The sequence below is a fragment of the Gymnoscopelus braueri genome (assembly GCF_963280865.1).
Source record: "Gymnoscopelus braueri genome assembly, chromosome: 13".
Lineage (NCBI taxonomy): Eukaryota > Metazoa > Chordata > Actinopteri > Myctophiformes > Myctophidae > Gymnoscopelus > Gymnoscopelus braueri.
Genome location: NC_137615.1, coordinates 39,554,932 through 39,574,493, shown reverse-complemented (window position 1 = coordinate 39,574,493; position 19,562 = coordinate 39,554,932). Strand labels below are relative to the sequence as shown.

At 44.8% G+C, this 19,562-nt stretch overlaps 1 protein-coding gene across 1 annotated transcript in view; it reads left to right on the top strand.

Moving 5' to 3' along the window:
• Positions 1–1,297: 1,297 nt before the first annotated feature.
• LOC308098059 (adenylate cyclase 9) overlaps positions 1,298–19,562 on the top strand; it is a 63,721-nt gene continuing 45,456 nt past the window's right edge. The window contains exon 1 of the mRNA XM_080446278.1: positions 1,298–3,264. Within this exon, the coding sequence (XP_080302404.1) occupies positions 1,449–3,264 (1,816 nt within the window). The 5' untranslated portion in view covers positions 1,298–1,448. The remainder of the gene's footprint in view (positions 3,265–19,562) is intronic.

Below are 19,562 nucleotides of genomic sequence, written 5' to 3'. Positions count from 1 at the left end.
ATCAAAGTCGCTGAATCAAAGGCGTCACTTTTGGAGTGTGGACTTTGTGTCCAGAGGGGAGCTTTTAATTAGCTTTCAATTGACTGAGAGGAATTAAAGGATATTGATGTGATCAAACAACTTTCCACACGGGGACAAAGCAAAGGATTCAAAGAGACTTCATCATTCATCCCGAACAGGAATTGTTCTGCCTGCTTGTTCGGAGATGAAATATGCACATTTTTTTTAAATTATTTTTTAAAAATCTTTTCAAATACATTTTAGTAGACCATACCAATGTCAGGGCATGATTAAAGGGAATAACCCGAACAAGCATGTTGAAGATGAACTCCTCTAAAATTCGACGTAGATTTACATTTTCAAAGCAATATCATTAACATGCCGGTTGGCGGATCAGTGTGTTTATACGCACGCGTGAACTGATTTTGTGCGGCTGTATGGCATAATTCATGCGCGCGCGTGGCTCATGCTTTGGCGTCCTTTAAAACAGGCTATGGACGTGGTGCGTGCGTGTCCCCCGCATTTGGAGTCACCGCGGTGGAGATTCATTCCGGGGTAGGAAGGCAGGAAAAGACGGGGCTCCATCATCCGTGGGAGCGTTTACGATGAGGCCTGTAGCAACGAGCAGAGACAGAGGTACAGAACGGGCTGCATGCTGACAGCTCTCTGTCTCCTTCGCTCTCAGGTTGTTCCAGTTCATTAGCGCCTTAATGATCAACACACTTGCCGCCTTGACGCCCTGGCTGCCAGGCAATAGGTCCCTATATACTTAGGCGATACAAATTGACATTGGGGTGATTCTTTTTACTTTTTTTTTTTTGTGAAGAAGACATAAAAGATGAAGTTATACCGTTCCGAAGTTCCGCCAGTAAACAAAGTGCGCCCATGTGACGTTCAGGAGGCATCTCATCTGTGTATTTACTGTACTGTAGGCTAGAGTAGATGTCAGTTTTAGGGGACTCTGCAGCACAACTCGCCTTCTTTGCTAAACCACATCAGCAACATATATCTCGATGGCCAATCATTAGTTAACATTTTAAAGATATTTGGAAGCTGATTTGGAAAATGTGAACTTTCAGAAACATTTATTTCATTTTTATTTTCTCTACTTTTTATTTACAGCCAGTAGGCCCATTACAGCCTAATTGTGTGACTTGTCCAAGAGTCAATCAGAGAATGAAGGGTGGTCAGGACTTGGGCGACAGCAGACCAGTAATGGCTTACTACTATATACTACAAGGCTAATTAAGCAGAATTTTCCCTGAAGGCATTGTTATTTTATTTGATCTAGCTTTTGTTTTCTTTTGCATTCTTCTTCTATTTAACTTCACTAATTCGCAGGCCTGCTATACTGTGGATTCATAAAGTTGCCTTTCTTCTCTGCCTGCTTTGCCTCTAAAATCGTTGTTCACTCTATTTGCATAAGCATCTTAATCTCCGATAGCAAGATGGCATCTCCCCAACATCAGCAGCTGCTGCCTCACAACACAGAGGCAAGCTGTGACTCCAGTGGAGATGGGAATGTCTCCGTGAAGATAAGTGGTGGTGCGAATAAACACAAGCACGGAACCGGGGCGCTGGGTTCAATCGGTGGGGGATTCATGGGGGTGTCCAAACACTGCAAATATAGCATCTCCTCCAGCTGTAGCTCCGGAGAGTCCGGTGTGAGGAGGCCAGTGGGAAAGAGCCTGCGCTCCCAGAGGAAAATGCCTCAGCTCTTCGAGAGATCGGCCGGCCATTTCTGGGACCCCAAATTTGACTCGTCCATCCTAGAGGAGGCGTGCCGGGAGAGGTGTTTCCCCCAGACCCAGAGGAGGTTTCGCTACGTCCTGTTCTACCTGGCGGTGGCAGGCCTCCTCTGGGGCTTGTACTTTGCCATCAACCCCTCCCGTTGTGACAAGACAGCTTTCCTCCTTCCCACCGCTTCCTTTCTCCTCTTCTGCCTCCTCCTCTTCCTCCTGACCTTCACAAAGCTCTACTCCCGCTGCTACAACCAGGCCTCGCTGCTGCTTATCCTGGTGACCTTCACCCTGACCCTGGCCCCCCAGATGCAGACATCAGGGTTTAGGGACTCTGAGGCTTCCTACCCTGAGTTTGATGTGGATGACTCCAGTGGCACAGGCCTCGTGGCCAACCTGTCTTATGACAGAATTGTGTCTGATAGGCCGTGGGCCCCGTGCCTTTCTCCTGTAGGGACGTTCTCACTCAGCATGGAGGTTCTCCTGTTACTATACAGCGTTCTCCACCTTCGTCTCTATGCCTCCGTCTTGCTAGGCCTCCTCTACTCTGTCCTCTTCGAGGGTCTGGGCTGGCTGCACCTGACGCAGGTGGGTGCAGGGTGGAGTTTGCCATCTCCATCAGACTGGAACACACTGAGTTGGCTTGGGCCGGCCAAAGCCCTGCTTCACCTCTGCGCCCATGCAATCGGCATTCATATGTTCATCATGTCCGAAGTGCGGTTACGAAGCACCTTCCTCAAGGTGGGACAAGCCATTATGCATGGCAAAGACCTGGAGGTGGAGAAAGCCTTGAAGGAGCGGATGATCCACTCAGTCATGCCCAGGCTTGTGGCCGACGAACTGATGAAGCAGAGCGACGAGGAGCTGGGTGTCAGCACTGGTAAACGATACTCCAGTGGCGGTGCGGCAGCTGCCTTCTCCAGCCCCAAAAGCAACAAACGCAAGAAGACCTCCATTCCTCGAGGCCAGATCATTTTCAGACCCTTCAACATGAAACGCATGGAGCCAGTCAGCATACTCTTTGCAGACATTGTGGGCTTCACCAAAATGTCGGCCAATAAGTCTGCCCACGCCCTAGTGTCGCTTCTCAATGACCTGTTTGGACGTTTTGACCGGCTTTGTGAACTAACTTGCTGCGAGAAGATCAGTACTCTAGGAGACTGTTACTACTGTGTGGCTGGCTGCCCTGAGCCGAGACCAGACCACGCCTACTGCTGTGTGGAGATGGGCCTGGGCATGATCCAGGCTATTGAACAGTTCTGCCAAGAGAAGAGAGAGATGGTCAACATGCGGGTAGGGGTCCACACGGGCACCGTGCTGTGCGGCATCCTCGGCATGAAACGCTTCAAGTTTGATGTCTGGTCCAACGACGTCAACCTGGCCAACCTGATGGAGCAGCTGGGCATGGTTGGGAAGGTCCACCTTTCCGAGGCCACCGCTAACTTCCTGGATGACCGTTATCAGCGGGAAGATGGCCGTGTCACTGACAGAGTGGGACAAAGCGTGGTGGCTGACCAGCTCAAAGGTATGTGATCTATAACAGTGGTTTTCATCCTTTTTTTTGTGCTATTTTTTAGCGCGGCACTCGGTGCCGCGCTATGAGCTTGTAGATCTGCTATTTTTGAAAAATCTTGAATATCTGCTGTTTTTGAATAGCCAAAGCTAAGTGGTTAAAATGATTGTGACGCTATGTTAACTCACGTCACTGGGGACCACCTGGTACCCCCCCTAGGACCACTGGTGGTCCCCGGACCACTGGTTGAGAACCACTGATCTATAAATCATAGTAGAGGCGGGCCTCTGTTGAGCCGGGTGTCACCTGGCAATAATACATTCAAGGCAGTTCCTTCAAAGTGGCTTTAGAGATGTGCTTTATCAGGATGCTCATTCTCCGATAATTCCCATAAGACCACAGTCTGTGACATTGATATATGTCCTAGTAAAGTGGTTCCCAAAGGGTGTGCAGTATGAGACAAGTCCAGGTGTGCCTTGGGATTTTGTGAAACCACACATTATTATTATTATGTGTACAACTACACAAACATCTCTGGATTATTTTTGGGCGGTGAAACCGCCCCTATATGTGAGGTTTGGACATCGACACCCATTGCACCCCCCCAACCCTGCGCTGTGATTGGCCACCAGTGTACCCCCCTAACCCTGCACCGTGATTGGCCAATCACAGTCAATTCAGGACTGTGATTGGCTAGTGAAACATGACACATGTGCATAGCCCTATAAATAGGACTATGCACTTAAGTTAGGGGTGTACAATGGTTGTCCACAATATTACTTTTCTTTAAGTGAACTTCCATCACTGTGATGACCACTGTGACCACACCGCCCACTTCACACTGGGTGTGATTTTTTTTATTTTACTGTATAAATACATTACCCAATACAGAGGCAAATTCTATACACTAAAAATATATATTTTAATCACTTTCAATCTGGCATCCCTATTTTGGGCATATCATTATAGGCAATGGTCGTTGCCCATTGGTAAGCCTTTGGCACAAAAAGTTTGAAAACCACTGTCCAGGTTTATGTGCTGTAATGCAGTTCTACAGGCAACGTGTAGTAAGTCCTATAAATGCAGTGGAGTCAAAAGTACAATATTTGTCTTTCTTTTGTAAATGTATTTTGTTACACCACTGGAATCAGTGAAGGTTGGCACCATGGTTTTAGTGTCATATATTTGAACCAGGTGAGATGGAGCTGCCAATTAGTCAAGTGCAGAGGGTGCCCTCTGTGCTGTTGGTGTTATGTGACTGAAGTGCAGACAGTCGCCACCTCTCCCACCTCTCCCTCGCACCATCTCTGCCAGCCCTCTGTTCCCCTCATTCAATTACATCCTCATCGAGGACCCGCTCCCCTGCCCCCGCTCTGAACCCCAGGGATTGCCTTGTTGCTTTACACAGCTGCCATTTTCTAATGGACATCTGCCAGCTGCTGTTATCTTCCCCTCGCTTTGTCTTCCCTCTAAACTGCTTGACTGCATCTTTTATGTGATACGTTTATGCAAATTGGCCCCTATGAAACTAAACGTGGGCTTAATGGTTCTTTCTATCACTTAGGGCCATCTGATCCATTATGGCCAAGCAATAGAAGAAACATCATATGACTCAGTGCTGTGGGGAAGGATGAATTATAAACAAGTGGTATTGCACATGCGATGCAGGCATATTTTTATATCAACAGATTCTGACCTGCTTTACAGAGGCCACACACTGGCGTTGTGTTATAAACAAATATCATTCTTATATTGAAACAAATGAATTCAACATTAGGTGGAGTAAAAGGTGTTTTCCCAACGAGCATAGTGTGGGTGGAAACCTTGTACAGTGCGTCCAAAACGGTTACTTTTCAGAAAATGGAAAAAATAATAACCTGTTCCAGTGGATCCAACTTAGTTATTATTTAGTCATAAGCTCTTGTTAATACTTTTCATTGGTTAAATATTTATACTGTAAACCACGATTTAGCCACTTTCACTAGACAATTAAAAAAAAAAAAAATTGCAGATCTTCAAGCTCATAATGTAGTATGATGAAGTAGGCCATTCATTCACGAAAGAAACATACGTTGAAATATGGAGATATGAGGTTTCTGCCCGACAGCAACGATAGTACGTACAGCCTCACAGGTACATTCTGGCATTGGCAATTTGGCAGTGATGAATTGCAGGCTAGATATTATCATGGCATCTTAACAGGTGCAGCGAGGCCTCCACAGGTAGATATATTGGGCTGTATAATATTATTTTGTCAGAGAGACAGCTTCCCCATACACACACAATGGGGGGGTGGGGGGGGGGTCCACTTTTATGGGGCTGTTGGCTCAGTTATGCTATCTTTATAGCAGGGAAATAGTGTCATCGAGCGGTCTCCAGACGCTTGTCCTAGAGTGCTGTCTGACAGTGCGCTGTATTCATTTGTAGTCTCTGTCTTACTTGTCCTACTCCCTCTCTGTCTGTCTGACCCCTCTCTCCTGTGTGTCTCTCTCTAGTGTCTGTCTTTGGGTCTCTGTGTCTGAACCCTCTCTGCTGTGTGTCTCTCTAGTGTTTGTCTCTGGTTCTCTGGGTCTGAAGCCTCTCTCCTGTGGTCTCTCTCTAGTGTCTCTGGTTCTCTGGGTCTGAACCCAGTCTCTCCTGTGTGTCTCTCTAGTGTCTCTGGTTATCTCTTTCTGAACCCTTCGTCTTGTGTGTCTCTGGTTCTCTGGGTCTGAACCCAGTCTCTCCTGTGTGTCTCTCTAGTGTCTCTGGTTATCTCTTTCTGAACCCTTCGTCTTGTGTGTCTCTGGTTCTCTCGGTCTGAGCTCCCCTCCTATATGTCTCTGGTTCTGTCTTAATCCTCTCTCCTACTGTATATTTCTCTGGCTCTCTGTCTTGCTTGCTATCCTTTATCCCAGTCCAGTGATTCTCAACCCCTGTCATCTCAAGGACCCCCAGTTTGGTATATTAGGATACGGACCCCCATTAGAATTTTTGGCACCCCAAACAGCACTCTGAAATCCTCCGTGTTTATTTAACTCTAGGAGTGTTCAGATGGAACCAAATGGACCTGTAAGGTCACTCTCAGAGTTGCAGATCCAGAAGGGTCCATTTGGACCCCTGGTGTTCCCCGGATCCGACGTTGAGAAACAGTGACTCATCCTTTATATCTATTGTATGGCGTAAGAGCAAAGTGGGTGCGAATATGGTAAATTCTCTTGCTTCCTTTCTCTCTTATTCTCTCGATGTCGTCGAAACAGACATGCAGTAGAGTAAGCAAATTGCATGTTCTGCTTAAAGGGAAAAAAAAAAAAATTCTATCGATTAGTCACCCCATGGAGAATTCATATTTTTTAGTTTTTTGCCGCATTCCTAAGCCAATAATTTGATGACCAGCAGACCAGTAGGCAGCGGTTCCGGTGGGAGACACAAAGGAGACTCTTTGTGTCTCCTACCGGAACCGCTGCCGGTCATCAAATTATTGGCTTTACTTAGGAATGCGACAAAAACCAAAACAATATCCATGAATTCAAGTCTCCATGGGGTGACTAATCGATAGACAAAAAAAGTTATTTTGGGGGTGAACTATCTCTTTAACGTGGGTGTTTATTCCCTGACAAGTCATTGTATATTCATCATTCTTCTGTTGACTGTGACTCATGTTACACCATGAGTGTACAGTTAACAGTGCATAACAAGACTGGCTCCAGAGGGTTTAGTGTTTCAGCAATCAGCTTACTCTCTCCACGTGTTGTTAGGATGCCAGCAGTCGACGAATGAAACGGGGAAAGTTACCTTTGCTCAATAGCCAGCCAGAGTGATTTAGGGGCTGGCATTCCACCTCCCCCTCAGATTCATGTGTGCCAACTTCTGCAGTAGCTCCTCATTTTTTCCTTCAAGGATAAAATGTGCTTGTGTACTGTTAACACCCATCCGTTTCATCACCCCGTCCTTTCATGGATTTATGATGTTGGATTTGCTGTACCAGTGAGAGATCTGACTGTCAGGAGAGAGTTGTGTGCTCTGGTGCTGTAAAAAAAAATCCCTCCAGTGTCTAGCCCAGCCTGTGTAAATCACCTGAGTGATGTTGCAGCAGTGTATGGATTCTGGCAGTGGCTGACCTTATGGCTGCCCGGCTCCTGGAGTAAATCGCTTTGACTCGGAACGCTAACAGCTATATCCTTGCCATCTCCGTCCTTGATGTTGTTTTGAGCAAGTTTGATGTCTCACTTTCACTTGTTTTTGGACCAGCTAGTTTGTTCAAGCGCTATCATCCTTTCTGTCCGAGCTTGGATTCAAGGTTTTGTTTTCAAAATCTGATCCCCACAGGGCACAAACAGTATCCTGCAGGTTTATATTCTGCTATTCATAGCTGCCTAATGTAATTATTATTAGCTATTTGCGGGGTCACTGTGATGGCAGCTCTTGGATTCAAGGTTTTGTTTTCAAAATCTGATCCCCACAGGGCACAAACAGTATCCTGCAGGTTTATATTCTGCTATTCATAGCTGCCTAATGTAATTATTATTAGCTATTTGCGGGGTCACTGTGATGGCAGCTCAGATGGCAGGCAGCCACAAGGGGTCAGATAAGAGTTTCAGGTGCAGGTTTCTCAGTTCTGGCTAGGGCTTTCACGACTACTGATTTTTACTAGTTGACAAATTTGACCTGAGAGCAGAGAGTTCTAGGTAACAATGGAAATCTTATTTTGTAAAATGGCAAGTTCAAGCATTCTACATGCATCTAACACAATGTAGTAGTAGCCTATCACTGTTGAACCTAAGAGTAGTCTACTAGTCTTACACAATTTACCCTCCACCGTCTTTTTGTCCACATCTTCAGTGAAATACTTCCATACAAACGTTAAGCAGGGGCCTTGCCTGCTGCTGTGTTCGCTGCCATGTTTGTTTATGTATTGTACAACGGATGTTGGGTAGGCAGTGTGGTAGTGTGTGAGCGACTGGGTAATATGTTCCGTTTATAATGTTTGTACATTGTAAAAAGAAAACAGTATGACTATAATCTAGTTGAAATTAGCTTGCTACCTTAGAGAGAGAGAGAGAGAGAGAGAGAGAGAGAGAGAGAGAAAATAAAAAATGTGTCAACTAGTTATAAAGTTGTTGGTGAAAGCCCTAGTGCTGACCCGAGGCCAGTGGCTAAGAAGAGATGTTTATGCTACCACTACATCCAAGGGGATGGTAAAAAAGTAGACAAAATGCCACACGATTTCTCATATCAAAATATCGCTATTATATTCATATGTTACCCAGCCCTACTTAGTCAACATTGCATTTAGCCTCAAGGACAACCAACTCAGACCACAACACAACCCTGCCATGGACCATGCTGAGATCACTTCATTATATTATAAGCACCTCTGAACAAACTCCCCCACAAGGCTCTTTCATCCCCCACCCACCCCTTTGCGACTGGGCAGCTCTTGTGTTGTGGGTTCATCTGGACTGGAAGTGGGAGTTGTATTTGGCTGTTACCTGGCTGTGTCCCTTCTTAGTGCCTAATGCAGAGCGATGGCACCTGCAGAATATTACCCCACTGGAGGAGAGCTGACAGCATGAGACTGTTTATCTGCTGATGACAGTCACTGCAGAGTGGTAGCCAAGGAAATCTTACCCTTTTCAAAAATTACTTCTTTTTTTTGCTTTGTTTATAAATTATTGCATAGAATAGCAACAATACCAATGCACTTGCAAGTGACAATATGACAGAATAGTGCAATAAAATAAATACCCCCTCCCGCCGCCCCCAAAAATAAATTAAAAATAAATTAAAAACTATACCTCTGTACAATAGAAGAAAGGACACCAAAGGAAAAAAAGAAAAACAAACTACAATACCTGCATTATGCCAGTTTGGGCCGTATACCGTATGTTAACAAGAAGCACTGAAGTGTTATACATTTCACCAAGTATGGCCAATCCAACAGTTTTCTAATCTAATCGGATCAGAAATTCTACAGCTGCCGTTTTTATGGCAATAATCAGACTGTATGTAGATATCCCCTGTTTAGATGTGCTGCAATAACAATTGCTACTGTAGCGTAGTGTTATTACAAAAGATAAAGCTGGATGCAATATATAAAAATAGATGAAGCTTGGCTTGGGATCTGGGTGAGAGACATAATTGCTAATGACTGTCCAAATGTCTTTGAGTAAAGCACAAACTCAACCCACTCCATTGTAAAGGTCTGTCCACGCCAGAATGAAAACCATGAAGATAACGATCACGATAACGATGTGAGCATCCACACTGATAAACGTTCAAACATGTGCCACGCCTTGGCACTGACGCCCTGTAAATTGCGATGGATTTTGATTGGCTCTCAGTGTGTCTATCATTCATAAAAATGCTCTGAGTGATATCATTGGTTGTTTTGGTTTGGTAAGCTTCCTAAACCTCTGCATCTATTCTGTCCACCGTCTGCTGTCAAATAAACCAGACGATACTGCCAAACGGAACAGCGGAATTTGAAATGCTCGTTCATTTGGGCTCAGTCATGACCGCTATTTAATATCTCCAAACAATAATTAATAGCCATCATTAATAACACATTTCCCTGTAGGTGTGTGCTGTCAGATTCAGTTTTAAGACTGCAAACAGGATCTGACCTTTTCCAACTTTACTCCTGATCTCCGCTATGCTAGTGCTGTGTCACCATCTGCTCCCCCTGTGGAGACAGAGAGAGTTCTAATTAAGCACGACCAGGTAATCTTCTTGGCTCAAGTGATTAATGTCAGTAATTCCCTGCCATAATATCTTCCGCGCCCAGCGCCGCGTTCTCCCTGCCCAAACACATCATCTGCCCGCCAGTCATTTTCATCATCAAAACTGATATTGATTGCCTATAATGAGGCTGTCATGGCCGTGTAATTCATGATGGTGGTAGAATAGAAAGATTTATTTCTCTCTTTGTGTTTGGGTCCGCATCAAAGCCCAAGCCTGAGGGGTTGTGCGTGCAATAAAAGGACCTGAGGAAGATGATTTGTTTTCTGGTCCACATCAGGGCCGGTTCTAGGGGGGGGCAGGGGTGGGCAGTGCCCACCCAAACGTGCATCCTGCCCACCCAATCAAAATTGGGGAAAAAAAATATATATATATATATTTTTTATTTTTTTTTATTTTATAGACCTGGCAGGGGTCATACCCCTGGCAGGTTCAACCAAGCCAGGCAGGTTTCAGGGTAGAGGTCAGACAAAAGGCAACACATTTTTATATAGGTCTAACTGTGCCAAAATGCATATTTTCCTACGCATTTGGGGGGTTTGGGGCCCCCGAAAACCCCCCAAATGGTTTTGGGCCCCCCCAAAAAAAAAAAAAGCCGCCCCCCCAGCATTTATTACTGCCCCCCCAGTTAATAATTTCTGTATCCGGCCCTGGTCCACATTATTAATTTGTCTAGGATAATTGATTAGTTACACTGGGATTGACTGGAATGCGTAGCAGAACTTTTTTAGCCACAAACGAACGACGGTGAACCGCCTGCGTTGCTTCACTTCAGCCCTGTTGTTACTTTACGGCCCCCCTATTAGTATTACTTTATTTACTTTACGTTTTTAAATTTAGAGTAGCCAATTATTTATACCACTTCTTTCTCCCAATTTAGTCATTATGCCAATTAACTCACTGAGTGCCAGAATTATTTCTGGCTATTTCTGGCAAGTGCGATTATAAAAATAAAAAAAATAAAAGTAAAAAAAAAGTGCTTAGGAAGCGAGATACAGCCTTTTTCAGTTATAAGTTAAACAAGGAGTGGGTGGAGCTGCAAATCTTCAGATAATGATATCTTGGGTTCTGAATTTTTTTCCCCCAAAAAAAAAAAACTTTTACTATTTTTTCAAAAACATGTGAAACACGTGATTGGCACGTTGCACCATAGCGGTAAAACACGTGAAACACGTGAATGGCACTCAATGAGTTAACCCTCCCCATACATTTCTGTGTTGCCACTGCCCTTGTACCCTTTTGCTAGCAGGTATCCTGCTGGCAGTGATGATCAGTGGTGGAAAAAAGTACTCAATTTTTTTTACTTAAGTAAAAGTAGCAATACTGCAATGTAGAAATACTCCGTTACAAGTAAAAGGCCTGTGTTCAAAACGTTACTTGAGTAGAAGTACAAAAGTATTGCCATCAAAATGTACTTAAAGTACCAAAAGTAAAAGTACAAAAAATGCTTGAAAATAGCAGATCTACAAGCTCGTAGATCTGCTATTTTCAAGTAGCCGATGTATAAAATAGGGCTAAAGTGGTTAATGTATGTTTTTTTATGTAATAATGTAATGTATATTTGCAAAGTAACTAGTAACTAAAGTTTTCAAATAATTGTAGTGGAGTAAAAGTACAATATTTGCCTCTGAGATGTAGTGGAGTAGAAGTAAAAGTATTGAAAATTGGGAATACTCCAGTGAAGTAAAAATTCCTAAAAAATCAACATAAGTACAGTACTTGAGTAATTGTACTTCGTTACTGGTGATGATGTCAACACCCCCCCCCCCCCCCCCAATTGACAGGGGCCACCCCAGCCCGCAGGAGTTGCTAGCACAGCGACAAAGATCATTCTCCCCGCCGCCACCTTCCCTGCCCCAAACACGGCCCAATTGTGTTCATAAGGACACTCAGCCAATCCGGATGCACCACGGTGGATTTCAAACCCCTAGTGGTGGGGAGGTACTTTGCACTTTAACTGTACACACATACCTCCACATCCTGCAGTAATTGATCAGTGGGGATGTTATGTCAGTCCGAACTTGCCTGAGGCTTGCTACAAAGTGGAAAACCTCCGCATACCCTATACATTCCATCAGTGGGTTCCTACATTTCTAGACACAGTATCTATAGAACTATCTACTGCACGATTACATGGAGTGAGGGAGAATGACGTTAATTTATGTTCTCGAAATGCAGATGAGCTTAAAGATATATGAGTTTTTTGTGTACAGATACCTTTTCCTCAGAAGGTGGGGGGGGGGGGTGTTCAGTGTAATTGTTGGTCCTGGAATGGGGGGTGGGGTGTTTTGTTCTTTCTCTCTTTCTATCTTTCATTGCTTGCTTATATGTTTGTATATTTTATTTGTATGTGCCCTTTAATATCATGGTTGTTTATAGCCTATTTGTTATTTGTGTTTGTGTGGAAGTTAAAAGCCGGCAGCATCACTCTTTGACGGTTGTTAAGCGCTACGTGTGACCTTGAGGCTGGTCTAGAGGTTGCCTCTCAAGGAGGCGGTGATGAGGGGATGAGTGATGGAGAACTGGAGACAGAGAGAGAGAGAGAGAGTACCGTTGAGTGCAGTTCTGCATGCCGGGCTGGCTTCAGGTCTATTGGGCATATGAGGACAGCAGTGTTGTCTGAACACCGCTGTATTCAGACCACAGTGAAACTTGAGTCCCTGCACACTGGGCTATTTGGGTAACTGCGGGGAGAGATAGGCAGCGTGTAAAATCCTGAGTGTTCGTTAAGCTGCAATGACTTTTTTAGGGAATATTATTTGAACCAATCTGTAATGGTAGAGATAATGTTAATACTGTATTACTACAGTAGTACATCCCCGCTCTTCTATTGAGAAATGTACAAATTTAGATGCACGTGTAATAATGGACTTGTATTTATTTTGTACACTCTTCGGATGGATAAATTAACAAAAGCTTTTACTGTGTGGGGTGTGCATTGCTGTGTGTGTTTGCGAGCTTTGCACAGAGATTAGTTGGCTTATTTTTCTCCTTTGAATGCACACAACTGTACACACCCCAGACAGTGAGCAAACACCGGACATAATATCTGCCTAGACTCTGCCAACACAATAAATCAGTATGCATACGGTATCAGAAGACGGTGGGGGGTCGATAGCAAAGTCGAACGCTTTGAATGGTGGCGGTGTTGAGGCGGAGGGGGTGGGGGTTGTTGGTGAGTGAGAGAGGGAAAGCGAGCGAGCAAACTGTGTTATTAAAGCTGCTGGGGCAGCTGCTGCAATCCGTTTTTTTTTAAATAAAACTACGGGTAAATAGATCCCTGGATTACTATTACACAGTATACTGTGGCCCGCAGCTTTCCTTTAATCTTACAACAATACAGCATGCCTGCAGTGTGACACTGTATCCTACGGCAATGCAATGTTGGTATTTGACACAATGGTCTCGTTGGCAGCATCAAAGAGAGCCGGACTGCAGAGCTGCACAATCACTGGTGGGTGTCGCACTCTGCAAAGGTGAGGACATAATGGCAAGGTTACTACAGATCTACGATGATGAGCTGGACCCCGTATAGCTGCAGTCATTTGGCCTCTTCTGCTGTGCCACAGTATTCCTCAGTGGGAGCAGGCTACTTGTAATCACTTGGAGGGGATTGCAGTGAAAGGGTATTTTGATAACAGAGATCAGCCCCATCGAGTATTAAAAGGCCGCCACTATATTATGTGCCTTGTGTAATGAGTTTAGGGATTACGAGCAAAGGCACAGAGCAGGTTGCGGTAAACGATGGCTCTGTTTAGCAGGCTTTCCTTCCAGTTAATACTATATTGGATTTTGTCCTATTATGTTCCCCTTCATTCTTACAAGCCGCCCTACAGACCTCTCAGTCACCACAACAGTGATAGCTGTCCTATCATCTCCACCCTGAGAAGTCCCCCTGTCTCTATCCAGTCTGACAGAGACGGACCCCTAGGCCAGGTTATGCGAGAGGCTGGGGGAGTGTGTGTGTGCTTACTGTTGATGTGACTTACCAGCACGCATGGTGGATCTAACATGAACGTATAATCTAGAATGCCCCTGCAGCATGTATCAGTGTGAAGCAGGGGTTTGGTGAAGAAGAGCGTTCATGCTCAGTGAGACAACAAAGTAAGAAGAAAAGTTTGTATAGCACAGCAACATCAAGGTATTTTTACGCCGCTTTAACCACAAACCCTGTGTGTGTGTGTGTGTGTGTGTGTGTGTGTGTGTGTGTGTGTGTGCGTGTGCGTGTGTGTAATGACATGCCCAAAGTAGGTATACCAGGTTGAAAGTGGTAAATGGAGGTGCGCCTTGTCGAATCCCAGTCACAGATACCTGACTGGGAGGGTTATTGCGGGTGAACTTTTAACATCAAGCTGCCTCACGCTACGGAAACAGTAGATAGGGTCCTGAACTACGGTGTCCTGGATAGGATTTTCATCAGCACTCACAAAATAAGTTTCAAGTTTATTTTAATGCAGCAGCAGTAGTCACAACATGTTTTTGCCCCTTCTGGCCTTAGTCAGCGTTTTCAGAAGGGCCGAAACTAGTTGGCTTCTGTGACTGCTGCTGCATTAAATGGAGAGCTTGAAACGTATTTCATGAATGCAGATGTTCCCTTTTTTCATTATGTATGTTTAACCCATTAAGACCTGTGGCGATTCTTTAAAAAAAATCTAAATCCTAACAGTTTTTTGAGATTTTTTTTTTTTCAAGATTTATAGCCAAAGAAATCTAAAGTGACACAGATGCGTTCCAGGTCTTGATGGGTTAAGAATCTGTTACACCGGCATTAATCTAAGTTGTGTGAGTTGAGTGGGCCAATACTTACTGCATATGATTTGGACTGGGCTGAGCAGGGGCTGCATTGGGGAGAAGGGTTCTACTGGCATCTTGCTGTTAGGCTTTGGTGATGCTGACTAACCAGCTCAGTGGTCTTGTGGTTAGAATGTCTGCCCGGAGATTGGATGGTCAGGGGTTCAATCCCTGTCTGAGTAATACCAAAGACTATAAAAAATGGTACCCACTGCCTCCCTGCTTGGCTCTCAGCATCAAGGGTTGGATTGGGAGTAAGACCCTGCGACATACTAGGCTAGTGTCATGTCCGGGGGTCTTACTTATACATCAAGCTGCCTCACGCTACAGAAACAGGAGATAGGCTCCTGACCTATGGGCCACATGGCTCGGAACCCTTTGGTTCCCAAGGCTACTTACTAACTTATACTAGCAAAATCCTTAGGGTCACCAGCAGAGCTCAAACATCACATACTGTGTTCCTATAGCATTTGATGAGTAAATGAAACAAGGCAACCTAGAGGTGCGCATAGTTGAGCCGCAGCACCCTCTCGTGGACAGATTCGAGGACAGATACACACAGACAGAGAGAGAGACAAACAGACAACAATTAGTTAGTTACAATTAGTTACAGTAGTTTGCACTTTACTGCGGTTAAACTAATACGGTAGGTAAGGTATAATTGTATTTATAAAGCGGCTTTCAGAACAGAGTTACAAGGTGCTGTACAATGAGATAAATTGTTGCACAATTATAAAAACAGAATAGCAGTATAATTAATTAACAGAAGTGGAACACCGTACAAAATAAAGTGCTTACACGACAAATGTGTTTTTAGCAGCTTTTTAAAAGAATAAACTGACTTTGCGTTTTTGTTTATACTGTAGCACCACCATGGGAACGCTATTGCATAGAGTGGGGGCTAAAACTGCGAACGCTCAATCCTGATTTATACTGTGTTTACCAAGCCATGGCTCATGGCTCATGGCTCATGGTCATAGCTCATGGTCATAGCTCCAATACTATCTAGAGCTATGAACCATTAGCCACGGCTTGGTTCAAGCAGTATAAAGTAGACTTCAGTCACCCTCAGTTTTTAGCCGAGATTTTGGGACAGTTAGCAGTCTCACAGTGTCCTAAATCAGATAAATGATTTGGGGTCAGCCTGTGTAGCGCTTTATATGTGATTAAAATCATTTCAAAATCGACTCTGCAGTGTAACGCAGCAAGTACTGGTGTGATGTCACCTGCATCGTCTGGCAGCTGCATTTTGGATCAACTGAAGCCAACATACAGAAGACTGACACAGGATGGCGAACGGTGAATTACAGTAGTCAAGAACCTATATATTTGAGACATTAATAAGGTGTGCATTTTGGCAATGTTTCTTAGTTGAAAGAGGCAGGATGGGACCATTTAAAAAAAAGTTATAATTCAAATTTCATGTATTGGTCAAAGACGATTCCTAGGTTGTTGTTTTTTGCTTGAGTAATATTTGCTGCTAGCGGGCCAATACACTGGTGTATTTTTCCAATACAGAACAGCTGTAGTTTACTGTCTTACCACAGACATTGATATCTGCCTTCCAGTTCTACCTGGTGTCTCCAATTGTTTAGATGGGAGTGTGATGTGTGCTGGCTTGTACTTTCAGCTACAAGCTCACAATGCATCGTGTGTGTGTGTGTGTGTGTGTGTGTGTGTGTGTGTGTGTGTGTGTGTGTGTGTGTGTGTGTGTGTGTGTGTGTGTGTGTGTGTGTGTGTGTGTGTGTGTGTGTGTGTGTGTGTGTTCTGGGGGGGGGGGGGGTTGAGTATAGACCCCAGTGGTCAACAAAGTATGTAGGGTTAAATGTGGTTAAATAGGAGATGGGTGTAGGCTACACTGCTGTATTGTGGTGGCAATTTAATAGAGAATTACATTCTAGTGTAATTAGTTCATAAATCAGAAGCAGCAGATGTAGGACCTGCAGGTGGGTGTTAGGAGGATTTGTGATACAGTAGATGGTGAACAGTATATATGGGACTACATTATTTCTGACAGCAAAGGCCGTTGCCAGATAAATGTGCACCTCTAATATGAAATATAGCCATAATGAAGGGGCCAAGCAGAGAAGGAATGGAGGCATGGGGGTTTGAAGAATTGGATAGCAGATGTTGATGTGTCTGTCTCATAGCCAAGAGCTCATACTATGAAAGAATGTGTGCTCTACAATAGACGCGTTGGATGCGGTGCTATGACGAATGATTGTTATAATGTGATACAGCAGATCTGTGTCACCTTGTGATGACAGGTGTTATGAGTTAAGACTAAATCACTCAATAATGTTAAGAGGCCACACGTGGAAGAGCTTATCACAGCCAAACGGGTTGTTGTAGGAATTAATTCAAGGGATAACCTTTGATCAGGAGACTCAAGAGATTGTGTGAGAAAAATATAAAAGAAATATATAAATGGTGAAAATCTCCACCAGTGGCAAGGTTGTCCCAGTTTTATGACGAAAGGGGTCAGGAGATATATATGTATAAGTGTTGAAAGTTTGATTTGTTGGTGCCGCTAGAGGAAAGGTCGTGGGGCAACCAAATGTGTTGTGTGAGTTAGGTACACTGTCTTTTATCACTGTGCCAAGTTTAATTAAATGCGACCAATCTATTCTATTGGCTGCCTGCCACAGACACCCATGGGAATAATAAAGAAGATGAAGAAAACTAACAATTCTATAAGGGGTCTCCGCCCCGTTGCTTGGCCCCTATAATTACATTCTTGAAAAGGAAGAATATCCAAATGAGGTTTCTTGGTAAAGGGTTGTTTCACTCCACATGCCTGTCAAGGGGACAAAATATATTATTTGCTCATAATGCAGATGGTCTCACATCATCTTGATATGCTGTAGCATAATGTCAGACATTGAAATTGAATCCGCTTGCTGCTCTAAACTTATAGTGTGCCGCAAGGCAACCTGTTATCAAACACCATCAGCCTTTTCACAGAATGCAAATGTACCGGGATACTCTGCCCCCGTATAGTCCAGTGAACACAATCTCACGTTGCGCTGATTGAGAGAGCACGAAAAATGGATACATGGAGAGGAGGAAAAAAAGAGCTAGAGAAGAAAGAAGGGGAAGCAGAGAGAGAGAGAGAGAGCGAGAGAGGGGGAGAGAGAGAGGGGTAGAGAGAGAGATAGAGAGAGAAGAGAGAGAGAGAGATAAAGGAAATGGGTGTGAAGATCAGGAGAGATATCGATATAGAGCGTTGTGGAAAAGATAGATGGGGGTCGATCTTGAGATTGTTCTTGCGGCTGAGCCTCTGTGCCGTTCCAGCTGGCAAAGTGTCAATGTGCCACCCTCAGCAGAACACATGGGAAAGGACACTTCCCCATCTGCAGGGACACACACACGAATGAATGAACGCACGCACACACACACGGCACCCTGGACCCGCTGAGACCAATTGCCATGGTAACAGGCTCTGAAGGAGAGAAGGAGGGAGGCTGGGGCGAGGGGTCATCTTAAGACTGGAGGGTCTTTTTTAGAATTGGCTGCTGGTGCTCTGACTGGGAGCTAGGAGCCAGATTGATTCTGTTTGGCTCAAACTGTCTTGTACATTGTGTAAAAAGCAAAGCCAAGGGCCTGTGTTTGTCACTCCACGAAGATTCTTCATTCCTTCGTCTGCCACTGCTATACACTGCATACACACGCATACACACACACACACACACACACACACACACACACACACACACACACACACACACACACACACACACACACACACACACACACACACACACACACACACACACACACTCACACACACATACACACACATACACATACACATACACATACACACACCTCCCTCCCTCCCTCCCTCCCTTCGCTGTTTCTGCACCATCTGTGAACGGACCTTGAAAGCAACTTGGCCTTTTTCGTGCCGGCGCTCTTGTCGCCCTCGCGCTTTGTTCCAATCATCGCTCGAGCGATGTCAGAGTCGCGCAGTGCTCTCCTCGCCATCGCGCGGGTTGCTCAGGTTCCAAGGTTGCCGTGGCAGGACCATCGGTACATCCTGAGCCTTTGTAATCAATCTGCAGAAATCCCTCAGCCAGGAGCCACTCCGAACCTGCTGCACTCAGCCTGCACGGGTCCACGCGTGTGTGAGGGCGTGCACGCGCTCTCTGCAGATGCACCCACGTGTGCGAATGTGTAAGACGGATTTCGTCACATCGATCACTCTGTGCACGTTACAGTACACGTGTGTTACGTGTGCACGTGTATTATCAGCAGCTTGGACTGCGAAAATGCGTTTCTTAGACCAGTGGTTCTCAAACTTTTTCATGTCAAGGACCCCCAGATTGACACTTATTAGCCTGCAGACCCCCATTTTAAAAGATATGCCAGGGACCCCCATAAGAGAAGATTTTTACGGCTCTATAGCAGTGATTCTCGACTATTTTAATTTCAAGGACCCCCTGTTTGACATCCATTAGGCTACGGACCCCCATTTCATGGCATTTCTATCTCTGGGACCCCAATTTACATTGTAAAATCAATGCTAATTGAACTCTGGACAAATGGAACCAAATGGACCCGTTAGGGACCATTTGGTTCCATTTGTACACTCTCTGAGTTACAGACCCATAAGGGTCTATCTGGTTCCTAATCTATCATTTAGCTGGGGACCCCCTGGAACTCCGTCAAGGACCCCTGGGGGTCCCCGGACCCCACTTTGAGAACCAATGTCTTAGACTCGCACCCAATCACTCCATTACCAATTTTCACGTATAATTATTGCAGTTGTTGCCTTTCCCACCTTGCAAAACAATCCA